The sequence below is a fragment of the Aptenodytes patagonicus genome, chromosome 3 (assembly GCF_965638725.1).
Source record: "Aptenodytes patagonicus chromosome 3, bAptPat1.pri.cur, whole genome shotgun sequence".
Taxonomy (NCBI): Eukaryota; Metazoa; Chordata; class Aves; order Sphenisciformes; family Spheniscidae; genus Aptenodytes; species Aptenodytes patagonicus.
Window position 1 is genome coordinate 75,890,199 of NC_134951.1, and position 22,576 is coordinate 75,912,774.

Genomic DNA, 22,576 nt, shown 5'->3' on the forward strand with positions numbered 1-22,576 from the left:
TCCTTCTCTTGCGCAGTTGCCAACGACGACGCGAGTAAGTAGCAGGTGTAGCGGCAATGTTTGTGATATGGACATCTGTTCACTGGGAATTAGCCTGAGGCCACCAACTCGTCGCACACTGGCCTCCAAAGAAGGCGAAGAGCAGTAGGAGCAAACTTCTGACACGCCTGAGCTACAGGGGGTGAGAAGAGTAGGATTCACAGCAAGCAGACCACCTTCTCATTTATAACTGATTTAAGAACTATGCTGAGTTTCATCAGAGGATACAAATTCCAATTATCATTCCATGCATTCCCTAAAGAGGAAATCTTCCATGCCTGGGCTGACCTTGAAAATGGTAACAGCTGGTCTGAAGAGATGAAAATGCCAACAAAACCTACAACATAGAGCCTGATAAGGCACTTGCTTTTTAGTTCCACCAGACAACTCTGACGCTTAAAAATCCTCAGTGAAATCAATCAAGCGTTTTACTTCCTAGATGTCTGGTGAAAAATTCCAGAGTACCTCAGAGTCGCTGTATGTTTGATTTGCCAATTACACTCCCTTACTCTGTTAAATCTGCAGCTCCTCTGTGAACGTGCACTGAAAGTGATTTGTGTTCCTCCATTCATAGACTGATAACTTGTACTGAAAGTTAATGATGCAGCGACACTTGGCAGAAGTTTCAGCACTGCGTGTCTGAAAGGGAGCCAAATGCCATTACTCCACCGTGGAGGCCTTCATTTTTGTTGTGGTCTGATGTACAACTTCATTAGCAAGCTTTCACATGAAATGTACTCTGTCACAGCATATAGCAGAAGAAATGTATGGGTATACGTTCAGACAAGAAGGAAGAAAAAAAGATTTATGGCCAGAGGTAAGGAGCACTTTCTTATCAATTCATAATCTCTGGAAGCGAGCTGCAGAAGGGGTCAAAACTTTAATCCATTAATCTCACAAATTCAAAACCATCTCTAGGCCGATACTTCGGGTCTCCTGGAGCCAAACTGCTGAAATAAAGAAATGAGGGGGGAAAAAAAGGCAGCACAATAGATAATCTAAAAATAGAGCTACTTTTGGGAGTAACCAAATATTACTGCCTTAGAGAGATGATGAGTTTCAGTGGAGTTCAGTAAATTACATCAGACCACTCAGTGATCAGTGACACAAAATGCAGTAACCAACAGCCAGAGTGGAGAACCTGGACCAGGATCTAGCTGATTAGAAAGACTAGCTTAACAGAAATCAGTTTACATTCAATGCTAAAATGTGCAAGTACGCAAACAGGACTGACACAAAAGTCAGCCTTTCAAATGCTGGAGGTTTGCAAATTACAGAGTACCTGGGGATACCAGCTAAAAAGGATGACCGAGAAAAAACCAGCACGTTAATTCTAAAAGGCGTAAGGATGGGAAACTCCAATGGCAGTACAAAGAATGAATATATATGGGAATAGCTGTACAACCATCATTACTCATGCTCAAGAAAGATGAAGTCAAACCAGAAGCGGAAAAGAGAAAAGCTGTTAGAATAGTCAGGAAACCGGACAGCTTATCTTACGAGAGAAAGCTAGAAAAGTTTTGCCTGTTCCGTCTGTCAAAATTGAAAGCTGCAAGAAGATTAATTTACTGCCTATTAATAAATCAGGCACAGGAACAAGTAGACATAAGCTGGAAAGAAATTAGAAAAGAGGAGTTAACATTTCCTAACTATTTGGACAAACTCCTAACAGCAGGTAGAGAAAGGGAGGGCAGCTTTAAAGACTAACTAACTGCTTTTCAGAGGATGCTTGAAAGATAGAGACCAGACCAGACATCTTTGACAACAAAGATCTGAACATGAGGACTGCCTCTGGAGGGCACTTCTGGTTCTTCTTTTGCAGCCTGTGGCTTTTGTGTGAACAATGGCAAAGCCAGGCATCCAAAACGGTCTTTGAATCTATCTTTCCATAAAAGAGCTGCAGTGGGGGTGACCTTGCTATACCTAAGCAATCCCTCTCTTTTATAAATTAACCCTTGAATCCTGGAGGTGGGCTCCAAAACTTGGCGTGCAAGGAAGAAAAAATGCACACATTTGTGTCACAAGCCAAGTGAGACTGTATCTGATTATTGAGACGAGTTTTAACTAGGCTGTATCGAGCTACTAGGCTACAGCTTTCCTTGTTAACTCTGGACTGATTCTGATCTCAGACAGAAAAACACCGGGGCTTATCTCGCATACAGAGCAGTTGATATTACAAGAGACACAGTCACACGTGCCCCACGATGTGAATATGCTGGTACACCGCAGAACTGGGAAAGGAAACAAATGACACCATGTGCTGCTTTCATGAATGCGCCTGTTGATTTTTGAAAGCTCATCATTCTCGAAACAGAACAAACATGGGAACCGAGAATGACAGGATTTCTGATGGGTTTTTGTTTCAACTAAGTATTTTATATGCAGATGTGCTTTAACACATTGCCGCATCTCATTTATGGACCATAAAATCCACAGGTGCATAGCACCATCTGATAATGAAACCACTACTGTTATGATCTTCAATAAACTGATAGTGGCCCTCTTTTTCCCTCCCAATGACTATTTATAGCTCATTGAGGAAAATGCTTTGGATGGGATTTTCAATCTACAAATATTATGCACATTCATAGCGGTGAATAAACCAATGCAGAAGTGCACGCTGGCTCTGCTGCAAAGCCATTTGGTTATCCGCGTACATTAGAAATGGCCCAGTCACATAATTAGCATGAAGAACTGACAGACTTGTAACTGCTCCTGACTGAATACAAGATAAATTTATCTAACTGGAGCTGGCACAGGGAAGAAAATGGGCCTTTGGTATTTTTATCAAATTTGCATGAACCTGAAGAGAAAGCAGGCCTGCAAGGTTCTGACCTTGCTGGCACCAGTGTGAGAAAGGGATGGAAAGCAAAGACGTTTCATTCAATTATCTTCTCATTAGGTTTCCATAGCAATGGCTCTTTAAGCAGGTCAAAACTTTCTCAGTGGAAACAAACACTGAGCTGCTTGTGGGCCGTGCGTGCGTATGTGTATTTTCTGCCACCACCAGCACAGAAGCCACCACATTGGTCCCACGGGCTCGGTCCAGTGACTGGCAGCGGGTAGATGAGGCTACGTCACGTATTTAATAACCGACCGGTGGTTCCCAGCCAGGAGGAGATAATTGTCAGCTAAAAACTCTTTGATAGCAAAGAGCAGGGCCCAACGTACTGCATGCAATGCACCCCGTCCTGCGTGCATTGCTCACTCTGTGCTGTGTCAACTAGCTGCGACAAGTCGGGCTTTCTCGTGAAAGGCGCCCTTCATGCTTCCTCATACAACATTACCAGGCTTGAAACCTTCTTCCAGCTGCTCAAAGGCGCACTGGTTTCCCTCCTCACGTGTCCCAGTCGGCGTTTGGCTAGCCTCTCGCTCCCATTGTACGGGTTATTGTGGGAGTTTCCTGCCCTACTTCTCTTGAGAAGGCTGTTTAAAGGCAGCATGAATAATTTGGCTTTGGCTAAATCAGGCCTCAAACAAATGAAAACAGGGCCGTACACATTCACTGATTCTTTTCGATTCCTGCAAGCATGGGGTATAAAAAAAAAAAAAGTATCTTAAATGCAGACATCTCAAGTACAGCAAGCTCTTACTTCTTTTTTCTTCCAATATTCCTTTCCACTTTTAAACTACACAAAAGGAACAATTTATTCTGTTAATTATTAAGTGCAGCCTTTAGCATCCTTGGTTTGGGGGATTTGTTTGTTTTCTGCTTTGTTCTTCTCAGTTTCTGCCCTCTCTCTGCCTCGCATCCTCTGTCAGAGCCGCGTTCCTGTTTCTTTGCAGATGAGCTTACAAATACCTGCCAAAGTTAACGTGGACACCTTGAGAAGTTGCCAGAATCATACGTGATGGAATTTAAGCCCCCCCATCCATGACCTGGAGGGATGATTTAATGACCTTCTGCATTCAAAGCTTGACCTGCAGTTTGGATGCTGCAGGGGAAGAGGATTAGGAAATCTAGTGTTAAAAACTACTGGCAAAGGCCAGTAGATTAGTGTACCAAAGGAGGCAGAATTGAGGCTTGCATGAACCCTTTTGCAAAATGAAAGCCGTTTTTAAAGAGACTGCTGCTTTCACTGAGAATCACTGTGGAAGATGGGAACACCGAACTGCAGGCACTCTCCCAGCCTTAGGCTAATTTGGAGTTCAAGTTTATGCCACAGGATGGTAACTGGCTTTACTATGGTACATCCATTGCAGAAAATCCTTAAAACAGATTCAGTCAATACTTTCTCCTGCAGAGACAATAGCATGCAGACAGCAGCCACTTGTGTTGTGGCCTCACTGGCTGCCTGCTAACAACCTCAGAGAAAGCTGTAATGCCCGAGCAGCCTACAACTCCTCCTCTGACATTCCCAACAAGCCATCAGGGATCTGGTCAAACTGTATGAACTCAACGTGTGAGGGGCTCAGTTTAAGACATACGTCCTGCACACGCAGAGAGGATGACAAAGACATTCACTCTCGGGAGCAGCTGAAGCAGGCAGTTGAAGACACAGCTGCTGGAGGCACAGCAGCTCCCCCACGTCGGGGGAATGCAAAGCCCCCGAGCAATGCTGCCCTGTGCTGCCTGCACCCCACACGTGCATGCTTTTCTCCAGTACCTTCTGCTAGACAAGTCTGTTTCTGCTCAGCTCTCTGCTCTGGCAGAGTCTGGGATTTAGGTCCTGAGGATCACCGGGTTGAGAATGCTTAAACTGTACTGTGCCGCAGGCTGAGGAGTACAGTAGGATGAATTGTGGCGCTTAATATGAAGTATGACCATTTACTTGGTCAGGAGTGTGTTTGATTGGTACAGTTCAAGAAACAGCAGGTGACTCATGTAGGAGGTGACAATTCGTAACACCCACTACTGCCACGGAAGGCGGTGGGAAGGCCTGCGAAATGCCAGATACAGCCACAACTGCTGCCCCATGAGGTGTTTTTTGTCCTTCCTTTCTCTAGCAGCTGCAAAGAAAAAAAAAAAAAAAAAAAAAGAGTATATAGGAGTGACTGTACCTCATCCCATCTGTATGCAGTGCTCTTGGGTCTCTCACCCACTTCCTTCTCTTTCCTGGCAGCTCTCTGATACACCACATTTGAAACTTGCCCAGAGGCCGCTGGAGCGAACAGTGACAGCAAACAAATCTATTTCCCAAGAGGGAAAACGCACAACTTCCCCTCTGCAACATCCCCAGTTCTTCTAAAAACAGGATGAGAGTCAGGATGCAGAAGCCCGAGTTCAGGGGACTGGGTTTAACCTGGATTTCCTGGCAAACATGCAGAGCTCATCAGTCTGTCATGTAGACTTGAATACTCCAAACCGGGAACAGGCTAAAAGTTGGATTACATTGTTTTAAATGCTGTTTACAATTATGAGAAAACCCTGCTCAGTCCCCTGCCTAAGTAAACATCCTTGGGGTGTTGCCATCACTTGGAAATAATAGGGATTGTATATACAATACATCCCCAGATCTACATGGTATGGGGACAAAGAAGCAACAGTAGCTGCTAAGAACACATTCACTGCACATTTGTTACATTGATGATTCTTCTAGCAAAAGCAGAAGTCAGTGTGCCTATATAGGAGCACCTGCAGTTATGGGGAGATTGTTGTTTAAAATGAATAGTATCACTGTTAAAGATGCTGTTGCCACTTTGCTGAAGGCACACTGAGAATCTGCAAAGTTACGCTAGCACCACAACTGACAGCAAGACTGCAGTTTAAAAGATGGGAATCTTGGAAAGAGCAGGGGGAAATGAAATTTATTATTAAGAGAAGAAACCTACAAACATCTCATTCCATGCTTTGCGTTATTTGCTGAATATTTTATGATTCTGAAGCCCATCCAACTGTTTCAATTTACAGAAGGAACTCCAGTATGGCCAAAAAATCAGAGCAATTGTGAGGTGAAGCTTGAACAAACATGACTTTGTTTTCTGTTGTTTACAGATAGCTTTTCAGGCCACATCAGTACCCTTGCTGTTATTCATATAAATCTTAGAGGCCTTTGCTACAGCGAAGATTTTTCTCTCTTTATCAGAATCAATTGAACAAAACTCATCTTTGGTAGGGCATTTATAATGCACAGAGCAGGTTCATATGTGCAGTCTTTTTTGTAGCTTCATCTAATTAACAGGAACAGAGTTGTCAGCAACAGAGGAAGGAGTATTGCCCCAAATGCCTTTTGGAGGGACCATGACTTGAAGTGACAAGCAACTCTGTCTTCAGGCTTGTTTAACCCCTTTTGCCTCCCTCCAGGCACTACGGCTGCTCTTCTGTGTAACAGCACATCACCCACTAGACAGATGAGCAACTTGCTGGACTGAGGGCACTGACTAATTTCACGCTGGCTTTAAACAGACTGGGCAGCAGGGTTAGTAAGACTTGAGGCAAGACTGAACATACACTGCTTGTCCACACAAACAGGATTTTTTCCTACCATGGAGCACCAAGGCTAATCTGTTTTCAGTGTGGTGTACAGTAGAGCCTGTCAGGCTCTCTCTTCACTTGAGCACCACAGAAAAGGAAAACCAAACCAGGTTAAAACAAACATAGCTTCTTCCAGGCTCCCTCAAAGCCTCTTCCTGTCTGGAATCTCTCAACTCTGGCAAATCAAACAACCATCCAGGTGTGTTATTTTAAAACTTTAGACCTTGGTAGCGTTAAGCTGCAGGGTGTGCAGGCAGCAGCGCTGAGCGAGGGAGCTACCGAGAGCAACCATGTTCCAGCCAGCCGCTTGCTCTCTCCAAATTCAGATGAAAGCCATAAACTAAACACTGAACCCCAAAAAACCCTCTAGAGCCAACATGCTGTCCTCCCCTGAAAACCACCAAATTCAACACGTTAGTAGCAAGTACAGACATATCGGATGGACTTGAAGTGGTCATTTTCCTGCAGATCAATTTTATAAACTCTGCCTCCCTGGAAGAGGCATTCTTGTGACAATTCAGCCCTCCAAGCTAGAGGGATGAAACCAGCACTGATGCGGCAAGCTGTCACTAATAGGCATAGGCCTGTATAATTTTGGTTTTGAATAATTTGTATGGTATTGAGTAGATATCATTTATTATTGTCAACACCTTGCTCAATTAGCATGCATCACATTGCCTTGTTTCTTACTGCATAAATATTTGACACAACCTGCCCTGTGCCAGTTTCATATATCTGATCAGGCTAATCACGTACGCCCTTCAGCTGACAGACAAATTCTCAAACAGGACACTTCCATTCTTGAAAGGTCCACAAAAAAATCACAGGTCCCTTCCATCTGAACTAAGATAATGAGGTTAATTGCCTTTCAGTGAGGTAAATGGGCTCTCTTGGAATACAGTCACTCAGAAGATGTTTTTGTAGATACTGTCTTCTCACTCAGTTATTTCTGGTACAACACCTACACAGAGACACATTTTAGGAAACTGGCTAGAACTTGTAAAAGGAGTTTATTCCCAGTTGTGTGCTGCCCTCCTGCGAGATCTTTATCTCATTATTACCTGAGGTGGGATGATGATACTTACCCACGGGGAAAGTGCTTTGAGTCTGAGAGAAAAGTATTATGATTATAGGATAACCTTGGAGGCTTACTTCCCAGATTATAGTTCTCATAATGTTCCCATCCACTTGGCACTTCTGGTTTCATTATCATGTTAGACAGGGAGGTATCCTTGAAGAAAACTTTTCCATGTTTCAATATCGGAAGCACCACTTTTATACTCTAAGCCTTCTAGGCTCTCTCTGTTAACAGCATGTAACATAGGGGCAGTGATGGTACTCAAGGTAAAATTCACCTTATCTGTCTTAAGCTGTTTTGAAAACGAGCATCTACCTCAAGCAAACCATTACTGCTTTCTCTGTGAGCGATTAAGGGAGACAAGGCATCTCTAAAAGATAATTTATCACTTTCCAAGATCTTTAGCATGAATCAGCTTTCAGACAATCCCACAGGAAGCCCCTAAGCAGCTGTTCCCTACCATATACCTGACTTTAACGTGGCCGGCGCTCAGGCGAGTCCCACACCCCGCATCCACCACAGCTCCCTCTGGGACTGACACGCCTTCTACTGAACTAGCAAGAGCAAGGGCAGCAATTTCTTACAACCTTCCTACTACAGTCCAGTGCTGAATCACTAGAAGATATTCAAATGTGGGACTGTAAAACCTTACGAAAGTGCGTCACATCACAACTGGATTCCATGTACTCCCTCTGAACCAGTCCAGCTGGCACTGCCCCACGAAGCGCAGGCAATTGGAAATACAGTGTCAGTTGTCTTCATGCACTGCTGCACGTTACCCTTAGCAGTAGGGATCCAAGATCTTGAGATCAAAGGAAGGAGGCGCAGAAACAAGCACACGCATTGCAGCAGGAGGTGACAGTAAACAGAAACCCTCTCAGTCCTTACAGAGAGGTTTTTATTACGGACTGCTAAAATTAAAGCTCCTTTTAACTTGGTTTTAAATACTTCATTCCCTTGGCACCTTCTTCAAAAGCACAGTTACAAACCCAGGAGCCCACAGGAAAAGGAAAGTGGTTTAAGTTTGTAACTCTCCCTTCCCCTCTCCTGTCTCTTTTTGGCTGCATTTAGGTCTAGTCACAGAAAGTTATTTTTTAAACAGGTTTGATTTGCAGAGAATGTGAAATCAGTGATGTTCCTCAAAAATGACTACCAGTCGTATTGGTGTACGCACACCCCAAGTGCTCACAGAGAAGAGAAAAAGATAACCCTCCCTTGATCTAAAAAACAAAAAAAATAAAAGGCCAAAAGAGAACGAGAGAAAGAACAGGTTCCAAAACAGGTTTCATTAATAGTGGCTGAATCTGCAATCTTGAAACACCAATACAATCTAAAATGAATTTACCCCAAGAAAAAAGGAAACACACCAAATTCCCCCTCCCTCTTTTCTCACCTCCTGTACCTTCACTTACTTTCTTTCAGTGTCAGGTGTTGACGCGGTGCTGCTGAGACCAAGTGACTCCTGCAAGAGAAGACACATAGCAGTGAGAGCAGACATGAGAGCAGCCTTTGCCCAATTTATGCAGAATATCAAATCAAAGAACAAACAAACGAAAATGGATGATCAAAATCAAAGTGCTAACCTCAATCTGGGATCGCAGCTGTAGAGATGTGGGGCTGGCATCAGGTTTCTCCTACAACAGAACAGATGGCAGGTTAATGAACTATCCAAAAGATAGAAAGAAGAAATCTGAAGGGGAGAAAAAGGGAAGAAGAAACAGGGTAACAGAACCTAGGACTAACGCAAACCCATTCAAATGGGAAACATTAACCTCTCCAGAAGGAACCACTTTCAGGATAAATTCTGAAATACTCCAGTAAAACAGCTAATTCCATCCTTATCACTGGAGAATATAGAAGAAGGTAAAATTGCCAGACAGAATTGATTCAAAACAAAATAGAAAGAGGAATGTGTTATTTTCACTAGATCATCACACAATTTGTTAAGCTAAGTTCAAGTGCAATTTCCCCAAATTTACCTTCAGGAAGAATACACAGGGAAAATCTGGCATTAAAAGAGCATTCTCTGAGCTAAAAATACTGAGAGGATTTAGATACATTTCAGCAAGGCCTGTTCCTCACACAGAAATTTGTCAACAGGACGTAATTCAAATCACCTTCCTTCAAACATCTAGGATATAACCATCTACTCCAGGAGTCGGTCATCTAGGCTCCCTTTGCAGTGGATGGAGAGAGTCAGGAACTCTTACAGAACAACTCACCCGACAGGTTTCAGCTGCCTCAAGTTAGATGAGGCGAGTCCCACTGGTGGTATCTAATCTAAGATTGCAAGCCAGCTGCCTAAAAGGCGTGTGCTATTAACGATGAGTCTAGCTGAAGTCAGTGGGAAAACTCCAATTAGAATGGAGCAAGAAATTACCGTTGTCAGTAGTGAGAACTACACTTTGCTGGCTGATCTGCGTGTGAAACCATGGGGAAACCTACTTATGGCTATTTTATTCTCAGGCAGTCCTACCCCTAGTGAAGTTATTGCAAAGTGAGTACTGTAACCAAAAGGCCATCATAGCTGAGTAAGCAACCACAGTAGTATACACGCTCCAAAAAATAAAAAAAGGATGTGGATTTATTTCTCAATATTGGAGGTCTTTTTGTTCATGCATTCCTCAGCCTACATGTACATCTCTTATCTCTGTGAAATTGTACTTCCTATGCCCATTGTTTACAGAAAGGGTGACAAAACGTTCTTAAGATTTAATACAAAAAAAGCCAGACACAATTTTCTGGAAATGCAGCCTTTTAACACTAAACAGGAAATTACCACTGACTGCCACGAAGCGGTGTTGGATTAGCCCGCCCAGAAAGTTTGCAAGATCTAGAGTAGAGAGGAGCCTACTCTGCTGTCACACAACTGAGTCGGCTTGCACTGCTGGCCATGGCAGCCAGGAGGGCACAGGGTGGCTGACGGCCATATGCTTGCTAGTAAACAAGGCTGACACAGGGTCATTGCCCAACTGGGGGATTTTGCCTGACCATGCATAGTCTGCGCATCTGCTTTTGCCGATTTTGCAGCACGAAAAGGGAACTGAAGTCTTTGGGTGGAAGTCAGCATGAAAAGGCGACCACGTTCACTTACGGACAGATCCAACAGGACTCCTCTAGTCAAGCAGAAGCTGGACCGAGCCCAGGGAAATTCCACAGATGTTCACAGCTCAGGAAAGTAAAAATAGCTACTTGGTACCAGGCATCCCTCCCTTTCTCCATTAGCTCTGTCAAAATGGAATCCGAATAAGTTTTGCATCTGGAAAAGTCTGCAGACACAGTGCTGCGAATCCTCCTCGGGCACTCTCCCACCCCCGCCTAGCAGTCCACAAGGAGGGAGGGAAAGACAAGCCCCATGCTCTACACTCCTCCCATTCATGAGCACCTCATTTGTCCACACACTGCTGCACAGGTGAGAAAGGCAGCATTTTATCAGCTATCCCATCTTAAAGTTTCACGTAGCCAGTCAAGAGAATCCACTGTGTCCCCAACACGCCTTTAGATCCCAACTTTCTGACGATTTATCTGTTGCCTTAGAAAGCTACTTGCTGCAAGTGTTTTTTTAAAAAATATGCTAGTTTTTGTAAACTATCATTTACAAGATGCTATCTGGGTTCCCAAGGCTTTATAGAAGTCTTTTGCTTGAGCAGTTGCTCGTGAAGTTGCAGTCTGAGATTGCAATTAGATGGGAAGTTACTACTTTCAGCCTAAAACTATTCAGCTGAGTAGCCAGCTACATCCTGTGTAACAAAATCCTAAAAAAGCTGACTGTATTTGCTTTCTTTTTTTGCATTTACTGTCAAGCCCACCCTGTTAGAACAGGAGCAGTTTTATAGGATCAAGATGACTGTGGAGGACAGAAGTAAGGACAACTCTCCCTTCCCTCCTCTAAAGCTCTACTTTGCAATGCTGGAATGCAAACCACCTGATAGTCCTGTACTGCTGTGATTAATATACCTACCTGCCTTTCCAGCAGAATGATATTTTTCCTATTGCTATTAGACAAGAAACCAAAGGAAAATATTTAGGAAAATACTACTCTCAACTGAACTTCTGGCATAGATCTGTAACACAGACCACAGAACTTTTATCACCCTCGAGCAATTCTATTTATTTAGGTTAAAATCCATTAAACCTCACATTAAACCTCACATTAAACTCCACAGGTTGTGTTGAATTCAATCCAGCAGGATCAGGGACTTTTTTATACCAAGGGCTAATTCTAGAAGGTTGAGCAAATATTGTATCATTGGCATGCTCTCAGACATGCTATAGCATCTTTTCAAAAAATATTTTCAAAGATTAGTTTCATGAAAGTACATCTTTCACCCTTCTAAACCAAATCTTAAAAATTAAATAGAGGAGAGCCTGGGTTTATAGAAACAGCCACTGCAGTAACAGACATCCCTAGCCTGCATTTCCAGGACTCTAGTCTAGGCAAAGCAGGCGTCAAAGCGATAGGTATTTTCTGTCCTAGCAGTCCGCTGCCCCAGATAACTGCCCTCCACGTGTGCCCATAAAGCTTGTCTGAGGTGTACCAGACATTCACGCCACCTACACACTATGCAGTGTTGGTGCAAGAAACCCAATGATCTGAGAAAGTACCCGATCAAGTGCAGAGTCCTTAAGCTACGTGATGAAATCCAGTGTTTCCCAAAAGTGTCTGATTTACTTGCATGGCTTCTGGATTTAAGGGGCCCTGCCTGAGTCACCTGTCCTGTTCCCAGACACTGTCGGTGCATATTGCACGCGCCTGATACACTGTTAAATCACAGCAACTAAGAGCTGAAGATTCTGGAGAAATTGAGATATTCATAAATTGTATCCAACCCCCAGGGAACACATAAGAGGGAGGGCAAATGGTGGCTTAGCACCAGCTTGTCCAGCCCCCCTCGAGGTCCAAAGTTAGCGCAGCACAGAATCTCAAATACCGATAATAAAGCCAGAGGGAGCTGTTAAAAATTAGTAATGCTAATATCCTGTAGAGTGAAGCCCACTGAATTTAAACTAGGGATTCCTCCACCAAGTCACCTACAGCCGATTTAAAACAATCTCAACTTGCAGAAACGTTTTGTTCTCCCAGCTTTAAAGCCATATTCTTATCAGTCCTATTTCCTTCCTGTCTCCTCCTTCACACAAAGCCGATGCCATCAGAGGATGGCTGCAGGACAAGGCCCCGAGGTCCTGGCTGAAGCTGTGATCCAGCAGCTAGAGGAAGTGAAGGTCCGCAGGCGTCGCGCTGCCCAGGTACTGCCTGGTATCACCAACCCTTCCGCACTGTGGGCGCTGCAGAAAGCGGCTGCGGAGCCGAACTGATAAGGCTTGGGAGCTCTGGCGCAGAAGTGCGAATCGCCAAAGTGCTTCTCACAAATCTCTCATTTTGAAAGAAAACATGAGTTGTAAGCTTAACAAGCAGGATTCGTGGCTTATGCTTCAAGCCTTAAGTTGTTCACCTCAGAGCTCAAGAAAGAAGCTTCCTTCGCAGGTAGCTTTTCTGCTTACTTTGTACACTGTGTGATTTATGTGATCATTTGGATACTTTTTTTTTTTTTCAAATTATTACAGGCTTCTAAATATTGTGATTTTGGTTTTATACACTACCTTCCTCGTAAAAATCTTGAAAACAGTTTTACAATCATTTATGAGCTAAGCCTGAAAAACACATACGGGAAGAAAGTACGAAGACAAAATACACGGGGAAGAAGGTGGAAACACATTTCCCGACTGGAATGGCGGGTTTTGAATTCATGAGGGGCTTTTCCTCCTGTGATAACTTCAGTTCAGTTGTTCTATATGTAACATAATAGATAAGGGACATCTCTGCCTGTTTAAAGGCGATGCTGTTCTGCTCCTGAAATACACAAGCATGGTAGAGAAGAGCATCCAAAAGGAAACCTGGGCACCTATGGTAGGGATCACATGTTCTAGGGGGAATGTGCATATTTTAATTACCTAAACATTAAGCTTCATCTATGCTCCACACCACAACTCAGTTTAGGAAATTACATTCATTGAATTAATAGAAATTCATGAACCTTGTCACAGTTTCTGCCACAGGAGCTGTATCCATTTGAATTATAAATTTAAAACACTCCTCTGCAGATCTCAAGACAGGATTAATCTCACTGTGCAGACAGCAACTGTGCAAAGTGAGACCCAGCTGAGTGCTGGGAAAATTCAGTGACATAACCAGTGGAAAAAAAAAATTATAAATAATTTTATGAAACCATTTCAGCAGGTGTAAATAAGGCACCTACAGCAGAAAACTTCTATGAGAAAATTCTGACAGTCTCTTTCCCCAAACATTTTCCCTGTGTGCTCTGAACACGCACTGAATGTTCCAGTCTAGTTTCCGAAATGATTAAACAAAGCTACATCTGAAAGACAGCCAGAGCACTGAAGGTCTCTAAGAGTTTGTTTTACTTTGAAAGCAACCGTTCTGCCCGGCGTCCTCCACCACATACCGTATTTCAGCCTCTGCAGAGCTTCTGGAAAAGGTGAAGGGAAGCCCCTGTGCAGAGACAGCGCAGGTATGTAGGTGTGTAATGGAAATTGCCTACAAGACACTAGCTATAGGCCACAGGTCAGAATAAAGAAATAGAAAATACCTATCCCTGTGGCAGCTCCCTCAGCAAGCGTTTGAAGGAATTAACCAGCTCAGTGAGTTTCCAGTGGTACAGATTAGTAAAAGTCCCATTTTGAGTCTCAAACCGCAAACTCTGGACCATCTCCTTAGCCGTTTCAGCGAAGAGTGAAGGCTTTCTGCTCCATTACTCTTGCACGTTAGAGCCAGAGCTGACACATGCTAAACGATAACATCCTGCAGCAGCAGCAAAACTCTGAATCAAGGAAATGAGCTGTGCTGGAGGAATGGTTAAAAAAAAATGGGATTTCAAACAATAAATACTTCTACACATGAAATAACAGTCCAAGCATCTCAGTGCCTCATACAGCAGTGCAGACATAGGTAAACACTTAGCTTAACTACTGATGAAATGCAGCTTCAGAGAGAACATGCTGCTATGGCACTCACATGCCTGCTTTTAGTATTAGGTACGGAAGAAAAATCATGCCTGTTGGCTTGACGCAAATGCTGGAATCTACTGAACACAACACGTCACGGGGGGAAGCGTTTGACACCATCCCCTCTGCCAACAATAAAAACAGAAGGGTTTTTTTTGTCCATCTCAAATACATTGCATTCAACACTAAGGCTGAAAGCCACAGGGGCTGTAAAACATTCCACGATGATTTTGAAAAACATAATTCATTAGCAATTACAAAGAAACTGCAGCTTTTGTAAAGCTCTGTAACAATGAAAAGCAAGGCAGTGTTAGCTCATAAATCCACTTGTAACAAATGGAGGCTGAATCCAGCGAAATTATGGAACAAAGATAAAAAACCACCAGCAACGGGCTTCAGAGAAAGAAGAGTCGATAGGAGAACACAGCATTCTGCAGCAGGGAAATCAAATACATTCTGATCAATTTTCCAAACAAGATGAAGCAAGCCCAGAACTATGGTAGCTGTCTCTGTGCTAAAAACGTATTAATATAAAGGCGTATATACGTGATTGGGATACAGCAGGTCTCTCTCTGATTGATGTATTTTACACCTACTACCTGAATGGTAAAATAGTAAAGCACTTTTGTGCTGCCATAACTGCATCTATACTAGAGCTTTTGCTGGTATAAACAGGATGAGTAAGACCTGGCATCTTTGCCTAAAACTCCTCAGGTCGGTCAGCATTGACTTTTATTGTACAGGTAAGGCCAAAAAGAACTTCTGCAAGGAGAAATAATGATGGAAAAAACAGCAAAAGACGTGGGTTTCCAGGGAGGACTTTAAGATAGCGGGCGTGTTCGTGGCATCGAGAAAAGCTGTAATGTTTCGGGGGGATGAAAAAAAAACAAACAAAAACCCAAACCACATCAAGAATGGTTAAATGTGAAGACAGAGAGGGATCAAGACATGGTGCAGGCAAGGGAGGCATGAGAATCATAGAATAGTTTGGGTTGGAAGGGACCTCGAAAGGTCATCTAGTCCAACCCCCCTGCCCTGGGCAGGGACATCTTCAACTAGATCAGGTTGCTCAGAGCCCCGGCCAACCTGATCTTGAATGTTTCCAGGCATGGGGCATCCACCACCTCTCTGGGAAACCTGTGCCAGTGTTTCACCACCCTCAGCATAAAAAATTTCTTCCTTGTATCTAGTCTATATCTACCCCCCTTTAGTTTAAAGCCATTCCCCCTTGTCCTGTTGCAACAGGCCCTGCTAAAAAGTTTGCCCCCATCTTTTTTATAAGCTCCCTTTAAGTACTGAGAGGCTGCAATAGGGTCTCCCCGAAGCCTTCTCTTCTCCAGGCTGAACAACCCCAACTCTCTCAGCCTTTCTTCACAGGAGAGGTGTTCCATCCCCCTGATCATTTTCGTGGCCCTCCTCTGGACCTGTTCCAACAGGTCTGTGTCTTTCTTATGCTGAGGGCTCCAGAGCTGGATGCAGCACTCCAGGTGGGGTCTCACCAGAGCAGAGCAGAGGGGCAGAATCACCTCCCTCGACCTGCTGGCCACGCTGCTTTGGATGCAGCCCAGGATACGATTGGCCTTCTGGGCTGCGAGCGCACGTTGCTGGCTCATGCCCAGCTTTTCACCCACCAGTACCCCCAAGTCCTTCTCGGCAGGGCTGCTCTCAATCCCTTCATCCTCCAGCCTGTATTGATACTGGGGGTTGCCCTGACCCAGGTGCAGGACCTTGCACTTGGCCTTGTTAAACCTCATGAGGTTCACACAGGCCCACTTCTCCAGCTTGTCCAGGTCCCTCTGGATGGCATCCCGTCCCCCTGGCGTGTCGACCGCACCACTCAGCTTGGTGGCATCTGCAGACTTCCTGAGGGTGCACTCGATCCCACTGTCTATGTCATTGATGAAGATATTAAACAGTACTGGTCCCAGTACGGACCCCCACAGGATGCCACTCATCACCAGTCTCCATCTGGACATTGACCACTACCCTCTGGATGCGACCATCCAACCAATTCCTCACCCACTGGACAGTCCACCCATCAAATCCATACCTCTCCAGTTTAGAGAGAAGGATGTTGTGGGGGACCGTGTCAAAGGCCTTACAGAGGTCCAGAGAGGCGACATCTGTAGCCCTTCCCATGTCCACCGGTGTAGTCACTCCATCATAGAAGGCCACTAGGTTAGTCAGGCAGGACTTGCCCTTGGTGAAGCCATGCTGGCTGTCTCGAATCACCTCCCTGTCCTCCATGTGCCTTAGCATAGCTTCCAGGAGGATCTGTTCCATGATCTTCCCAGGCACAGAGGTGAGACTGACTGGCCTGTGGTTCCCCGGGTCTTCCTTTTTTCCCCCTCTTTAAAAATGGGGGTTATGGTTCCCCTTTTCCAGTCAGTGGGAACTTCACCGGACTGCCACGACTTCTCAAATACGATGGATAGTGGCTTAGCAACTTCATCCGCCAGTTCCTTCAGGGCCTGCAGATGGATCTCATCAGGTCCCATGGACTTGTGCACCTTCAGGTGCCTTAGATGGTCTCAAACCTGATCTTCTCCCACAGTGGGCAGCTCTTCATTCTCCCAGTCCCCGCCTTTGCCTTCTGCAGCTTGGGCGGTGAGGCTCGAGCACTTACCAGTGAAGACCCAGGCAAAAAAGTCATTGAGTACCTCCGCCTTCTCCGTGTCCCAGGTAACCAGGTCTCCCATTTCGTTTTGGAGAGGGCCCACATTTTCCCTTGTCTTCCTTTTATCCCCAACGTACTTAATCTTTTCTTGTTGCCCTTGATGTCCCTGGCCAGATTTAATTCTATCAGGGCTTTAGCTTTCCTAACCTGATCCCTGGCTGCTCGGACAATTTCTCTGTATTCCTCCCAGGCTACCTGTCCTTGCTTCCACCCTCTGTAGGCTTCCTTTGCATGTTTGAGTTTGTCCAGGAGCTCCTTGTTCATCCACACAGGCCTCCTGGTGTTTTTGCCTGACTTCCTCTTTTCTTGGGATGCATCGCTCCTGAGCTTCAAGGAGGTGATCCTTGAGTATTACCCAGCTTTCTTGGGCCCCTCTTCCCTCCAGGGCTTTGTCCCATGGCATGCTACCAAGCAGATCCCTGAAGAGGCCAAAGTCTGCTCTCCTGAAGTCCAGGGTAGTGAGCTTGCTGTGCGCCCTCCTCAGTGCCCTCAGGATCTTGAACTCCACCATTTTGTGGTCACTGCAAAGGCAAAGCCCAGCTGGACACTGCCCAAAGCAAGGGGCCCTTCTTCTGCAGGAGCTGACAAGGGGCCCGGGGAAGAGCTGCCACCTCCCCCAGGGAGAGGGTTTAGGCATGTGGGAAAATGACACAAGGAAGGGAGAAAATAAATTAATAAACAAACAAACAAACAACAGTTTGTTACACTGTACTTCGGGGTAGGAACAGTCTGGTCAGCCAAGGACAGACTCCTTGCCCAGCCGCTGGCCCTCTGGTGAGGATGGCTATGGGAGCGTGCAGGTATCTCTACCTCAGTTACCACCTGAACCAATACCCTCAAACAATTAGGAAGTCAGCATCTCTGTGAACAACATATCCCCGCCACCACCCTGTACCTTGCTTTCCTGTAAGTGCGGGGCCAGAAATTTAGAGTGGTTTTGAAGTGAAGCACTCACAGCATCACCGATAAGATGAAAATAATCACAAGGAGCTCTTCGCCTTGAACACCATGGCAGAATATGCCAAGCTTCTTTCTGAATATCGACAGTCCTGATCCATTTTTATGTGCCCTTCAAATTCAGGATACCCATTCCTCAGGGTCAGTGATGTTCTCCATTTCCCTCTGTGAAACCCTTTTCAGATCTTACCCATTTTTCATTTTCATGTACACAAAGCTGTACTACATTTGTATTAAGCTTATTTGCCATTTTCTCAATTTCTCTTCCATACTTTCAAGCTCAACAGAAGATATACTTTCTTTTTGAAAACTGGCAAGGAAGGAGAAGGGGAAGCCCAGGCTAAGACCAATACTTCCAGGAAACTTCTACAACTGTGCTGTAAATCCTTTCAAACAGACATACCGTGGAAACACAGGCTAACAACACAGGTTCACTGCATGTTGTATTTGTATTGATACTGTATTTGTGCACCTACAGGCCAATATCATGCCTCCAGCACAGGAAATTTCGGTTAGCACAGGAAATTTCGGTTTATCTATACTGCAAATGAATAGAAGCTTTCGCACTGAATCAATCAATACACTCAAGGCTCAGGGATTCTTGTGAAATGGGTTATTACTGTAATACTGATGAATTTTTACAAGTATACTCCCTTTCACATCATCATTTATCATGCTAGCTAACATTTAAAAACTCTATGTTGTTTTCACTTTACGTTGTGACAAACAATAAGCTACCAATGAATTATTCAGAAGATCTATAGCAGAAAACACAAACTACAGTTGACTTTGAGTTACTAAGTTACTAAGGCCCTGGTGAAATTCAGAAGTAGGTAAATCAGAAGAAAGTACTAGCCATTAAGAAATCCACAAAGAAGGTTTTTTTTGTATTACCACAGATGCATGGAGTACCAGCAACAAAGTCCCTCAGTTCACGGGGGGGGGAGGGGGGGGGGAACCCACCCCAAAAAATCCTTTGCAATGATTTCCTTCTGGGAAAGCAGTGACCTGTTTTACTTTGTTAAAAAATGGACAGAAAAAAAAGTTACAGAAGTTATCTAGTGGAACTTTCCCCCCACTTTTTAATTTTTTTTTTTTTCTAATTTATGTCAAGCTGATAACCTGCATTGCATTTTGTGTCAGAAACTTCCATCATTACATATGAAAGACATGCGTCTCCTGTTGGATCCTTCAGCTGTGGTGGGCAAAACCAAAATTCAGAACTCAACATCATTGTGGGCAGCAGAATAAAAGCACCAATTCATGAGAAACCTGGCACCAGCCTTGTTTCTACAACTGCTACCCTTTGGGCTGCCTCTTGCTGCTATCGGGCCATGCTTTTTAGAGCTCATGACCTCCTCTTGACTTCACACGCCTCCAGGAAAATCTGTACTTATATCTAAGTTTCCAATTTTAAAAAGTCTGTATGTATAGAGGTGCATACACCTTCTCTGTGTTTTCTTCTAAACATGAAATCGAACCTTTCAGAACAGGACTAAAACCTTTATTTAATTAAAGAAAATCTACCAGATTTAAGACTTTCTCACACCCAGCACAGAATTTCTGAAAGTTTTAGTGCTACTGCTCAGGAAATGGATTTTTCTTTTTAATTTTTAGAGAATTGAAAGAATCCAGTAGAAAACAGGAGAAAGAGGCAATAGAACCGTATAACAGAGAGTTAAGCTGAGCCGGGACCTAAGCCACATTATCCCACAGCCTCAACAAGCAGTCTTATCATGAGGCTATGCCTACACACACATTTACTGGTTTTCTCATCTTTCCACAAAGAACTTCAAACAGCCTCCTATTGCATCCTTTCATGCAAAAAGAATTATGTCAAAACTTTAAAACATTTGGGCAAATGAATTCTTGCTTTCCAACTGACAGTAAAACTGTACCTCCATTTTCCTCTTTCAGAGGTTAAAAACGTCAACAGCTGCAAGCTCAAAAATGTAGACATCCTGAACTCAGGTCTTCATCGGCAGAAAGCCTTGCAGCCCCAGCTTTCAATCCATCCATTTGCAGCGTTTTAGACTCGGTAGGCCTCTTCTGCTGGTTTGCAGTTTCAGTTTAATATTTTTAATCCAGTTTAGTTCCCCCCTAGTGACTCCTATGCTCATTATTTCATGAGAAGACCCTAGTCGACAAGCTATAACGACATGAGATATGCTGTGTATTTCATCACTTAAACATGGAGGGCTGGTGTGACAGTGTAAACAGCAGGAATACAGATGGGAAAAGGTTTTGAAAAAACTTTCTATCAGACAAACTTGTGTCAGCGTATGGGGAACTGACTGCTAACATTTTTGATTACAATAAACTCATTTTGAAGAAGCAGTTTCTTTCAGGATCCTTTTTAAGAAAACACACTTGAAGCAAGAAAGAAACTGGTCATACTGGGAAAAGTTTTTGTATTTATTTTTAAATCTGACTTTTATAACCATTTAAAAAGCAGAATCAATGTTTAACTTGAAATCAAGCTGGTTTTGTTTACTATGTATGTATGGGAAACTGAACACCTGAAAATTAAGATGGATAATACGAATTCATTCCCTAGAGCTAGGCAATGAACTGCTTGCTCTCAACCTGCACATACGCACTCCAGGAATGTGAGAGGGTGAGGGAAGACCGACAAAGGTGGATAGTTGGATGCTAACTTCAAAGTCTCCTAGAAAGTGAAGGAGAAATTAATTTCTTGAACAAAAGAACTGAAAACAAATTAACCATATTAATGCAAAAAAGAACTAGCCCACAAATTGCTAGTCTGTATTTATACATCCTCCCTGCTATAAAAACTGCCTTCGATAAAGAGACTTTTAAATTAGCCACTCTCCTTACCTTTGAAATTGAAGCCTATATTTGATGGATGCTTTGGGCCAGATCCTTACTTATTTAAGTCTTCATCACTGGCCATCACATGATGATGATTATCAAACTGAAGTTCAAATCAACTCTGATGCATTGTATTGTATTTTTTAGGCCCAAAAATGACATGGAAGATTGTTCCCATCAGAGGGAAAAATTATTATTGAAGGTCATTATACCATTTGGCACAATTCTGTATATTTACAAAGAAGATACACAGCATCCTTGTTTTATAATATTAAGTAGTAATTATTGCCATCTACACATTCATGATAGAAATCTGCATCTACAGAACTATTGATAAAAATATTCTTCATTTTCTATTTACATTTGAAGTAAGACTGGACTAGAAACTCTTACGCTGTAAATGGAGTAGTTAACAGTAACGGCCCCAAGTGGTGGTGCAGCAAATGAAGCCGTGCTTTATGGGATTACTGCTGCAGCAAGTTTTGCTTTGAAGGGTAATGGTGTGACAGTGACATCTGACAGCTCCAATATGAATCAGCACAATGCCGGTAAGGGGTTAAATTAAAGGCTTCAATCACACTATTAACAGCTCCTGCTGCTGGGCTGGGCTCCAGCCCAGCTGCAAAGCTCAGCTGTTCTGCTGAAAAGGCACAAGTGGGCTCCTGCCACGTAACCAGCACTTGGGATAGAAGGTGGGTTTTGCTCAGGCACACCAGCCAGACAGCAAAAAAGTGGTTAATACAGGTTTCAGTGATTCTTAAATTTAAAGGGCAACAAATCCGAATTCTGAGGATCTGTCAAATAGCTGTAAAACGCTCACCCTTTCCTTTGTTCAAAGCAGGGGACTAGAGATTTTCCCCAGGAGAGGACAACAGGGACCAGAACCCTCTCCCCAGGGCCACAGCAGCCTCCTGGTGAGATCATGCTTGTGTGATCCCTGGGGCTAACTCCCGCTCCCTCCAGCCCAGGGGCATCGCACCACTTTCAGGCTAGCGCAGGACAGGGATGCACAATTTTGCTTTGCCTCATTGTGTTTCTACGCAACATGCAGTTATCCCATCACAGACTGCGTCAGGGTCTTTTCCAAACAAAAGGCCAACTGCTGAACTATGAACAAACCTAGTACCAAGAATGTCTGCAGAGAAAAAATAATTGTGACAGTTACGCGCTGTGTACAGACAAAGCGTTTGAACCTCAGCAAACAGCCGTCCTTCAGTAATCAGAGAACTCAGACCTGAGGAATCTGCAGAGAAAGCTGCCACCGCTGCTCCAAGCAAATCATCTGCAATCATCATCCACAGCTAGTCACCGGAGAATTAGGAGTGCTCCAGTAAAGACTTACAAATGATTCTCTCGCGTAACATTTTCTCCTTGCCCAGTTAGACTACATACTCACAATTCAGCTGCTTAGACCGTTTTATTCCTGAAGTAGCAACTACAATGAGCTTCTTCCCAAGTTCCACTTGCAACTTCAGCCTTTCTCTCCACCGGACTGTGGGCCACACTTGACTTTAAGAAGGACGCACAGAATTAGCAATGCAGAAACAAATAAAGC

The 22,576-nt window shown here is 43.9% G+C and overlaps 1 protein-coding gene across 4 annotated transcripts in view; it reads right to left on the minus strand.

Annotated features, from left to right (window-relative positions):
- SASH1 (SAM and SH3 domain containing 1) overlaps nt 1–22,576 on the minus strand; it is a 194,909-nt gene that overhangs the window by 54,615 nt on the left and 117,718 nt on the right. For all 4 annotated transcript variants that reach the window (XM_076333888.1, XM_076333887.1, XM_076333889.1 and 1 more), the window contains exons 3-4: nt 9,116–9,166; nt 8,945–8,994 (exon numbers count right to left, since the gene is read on the minus strand). In XM_076333888.1, the coding sequence (XP_076190003.1) occupies nt 8,945–8,994; nt 9,116–9,166 (101 nt within the window). The remainder of the gene's footprint in view (nt 1–8,944; nt 8,995–9,115; nt 9,167–22,576) is intronic.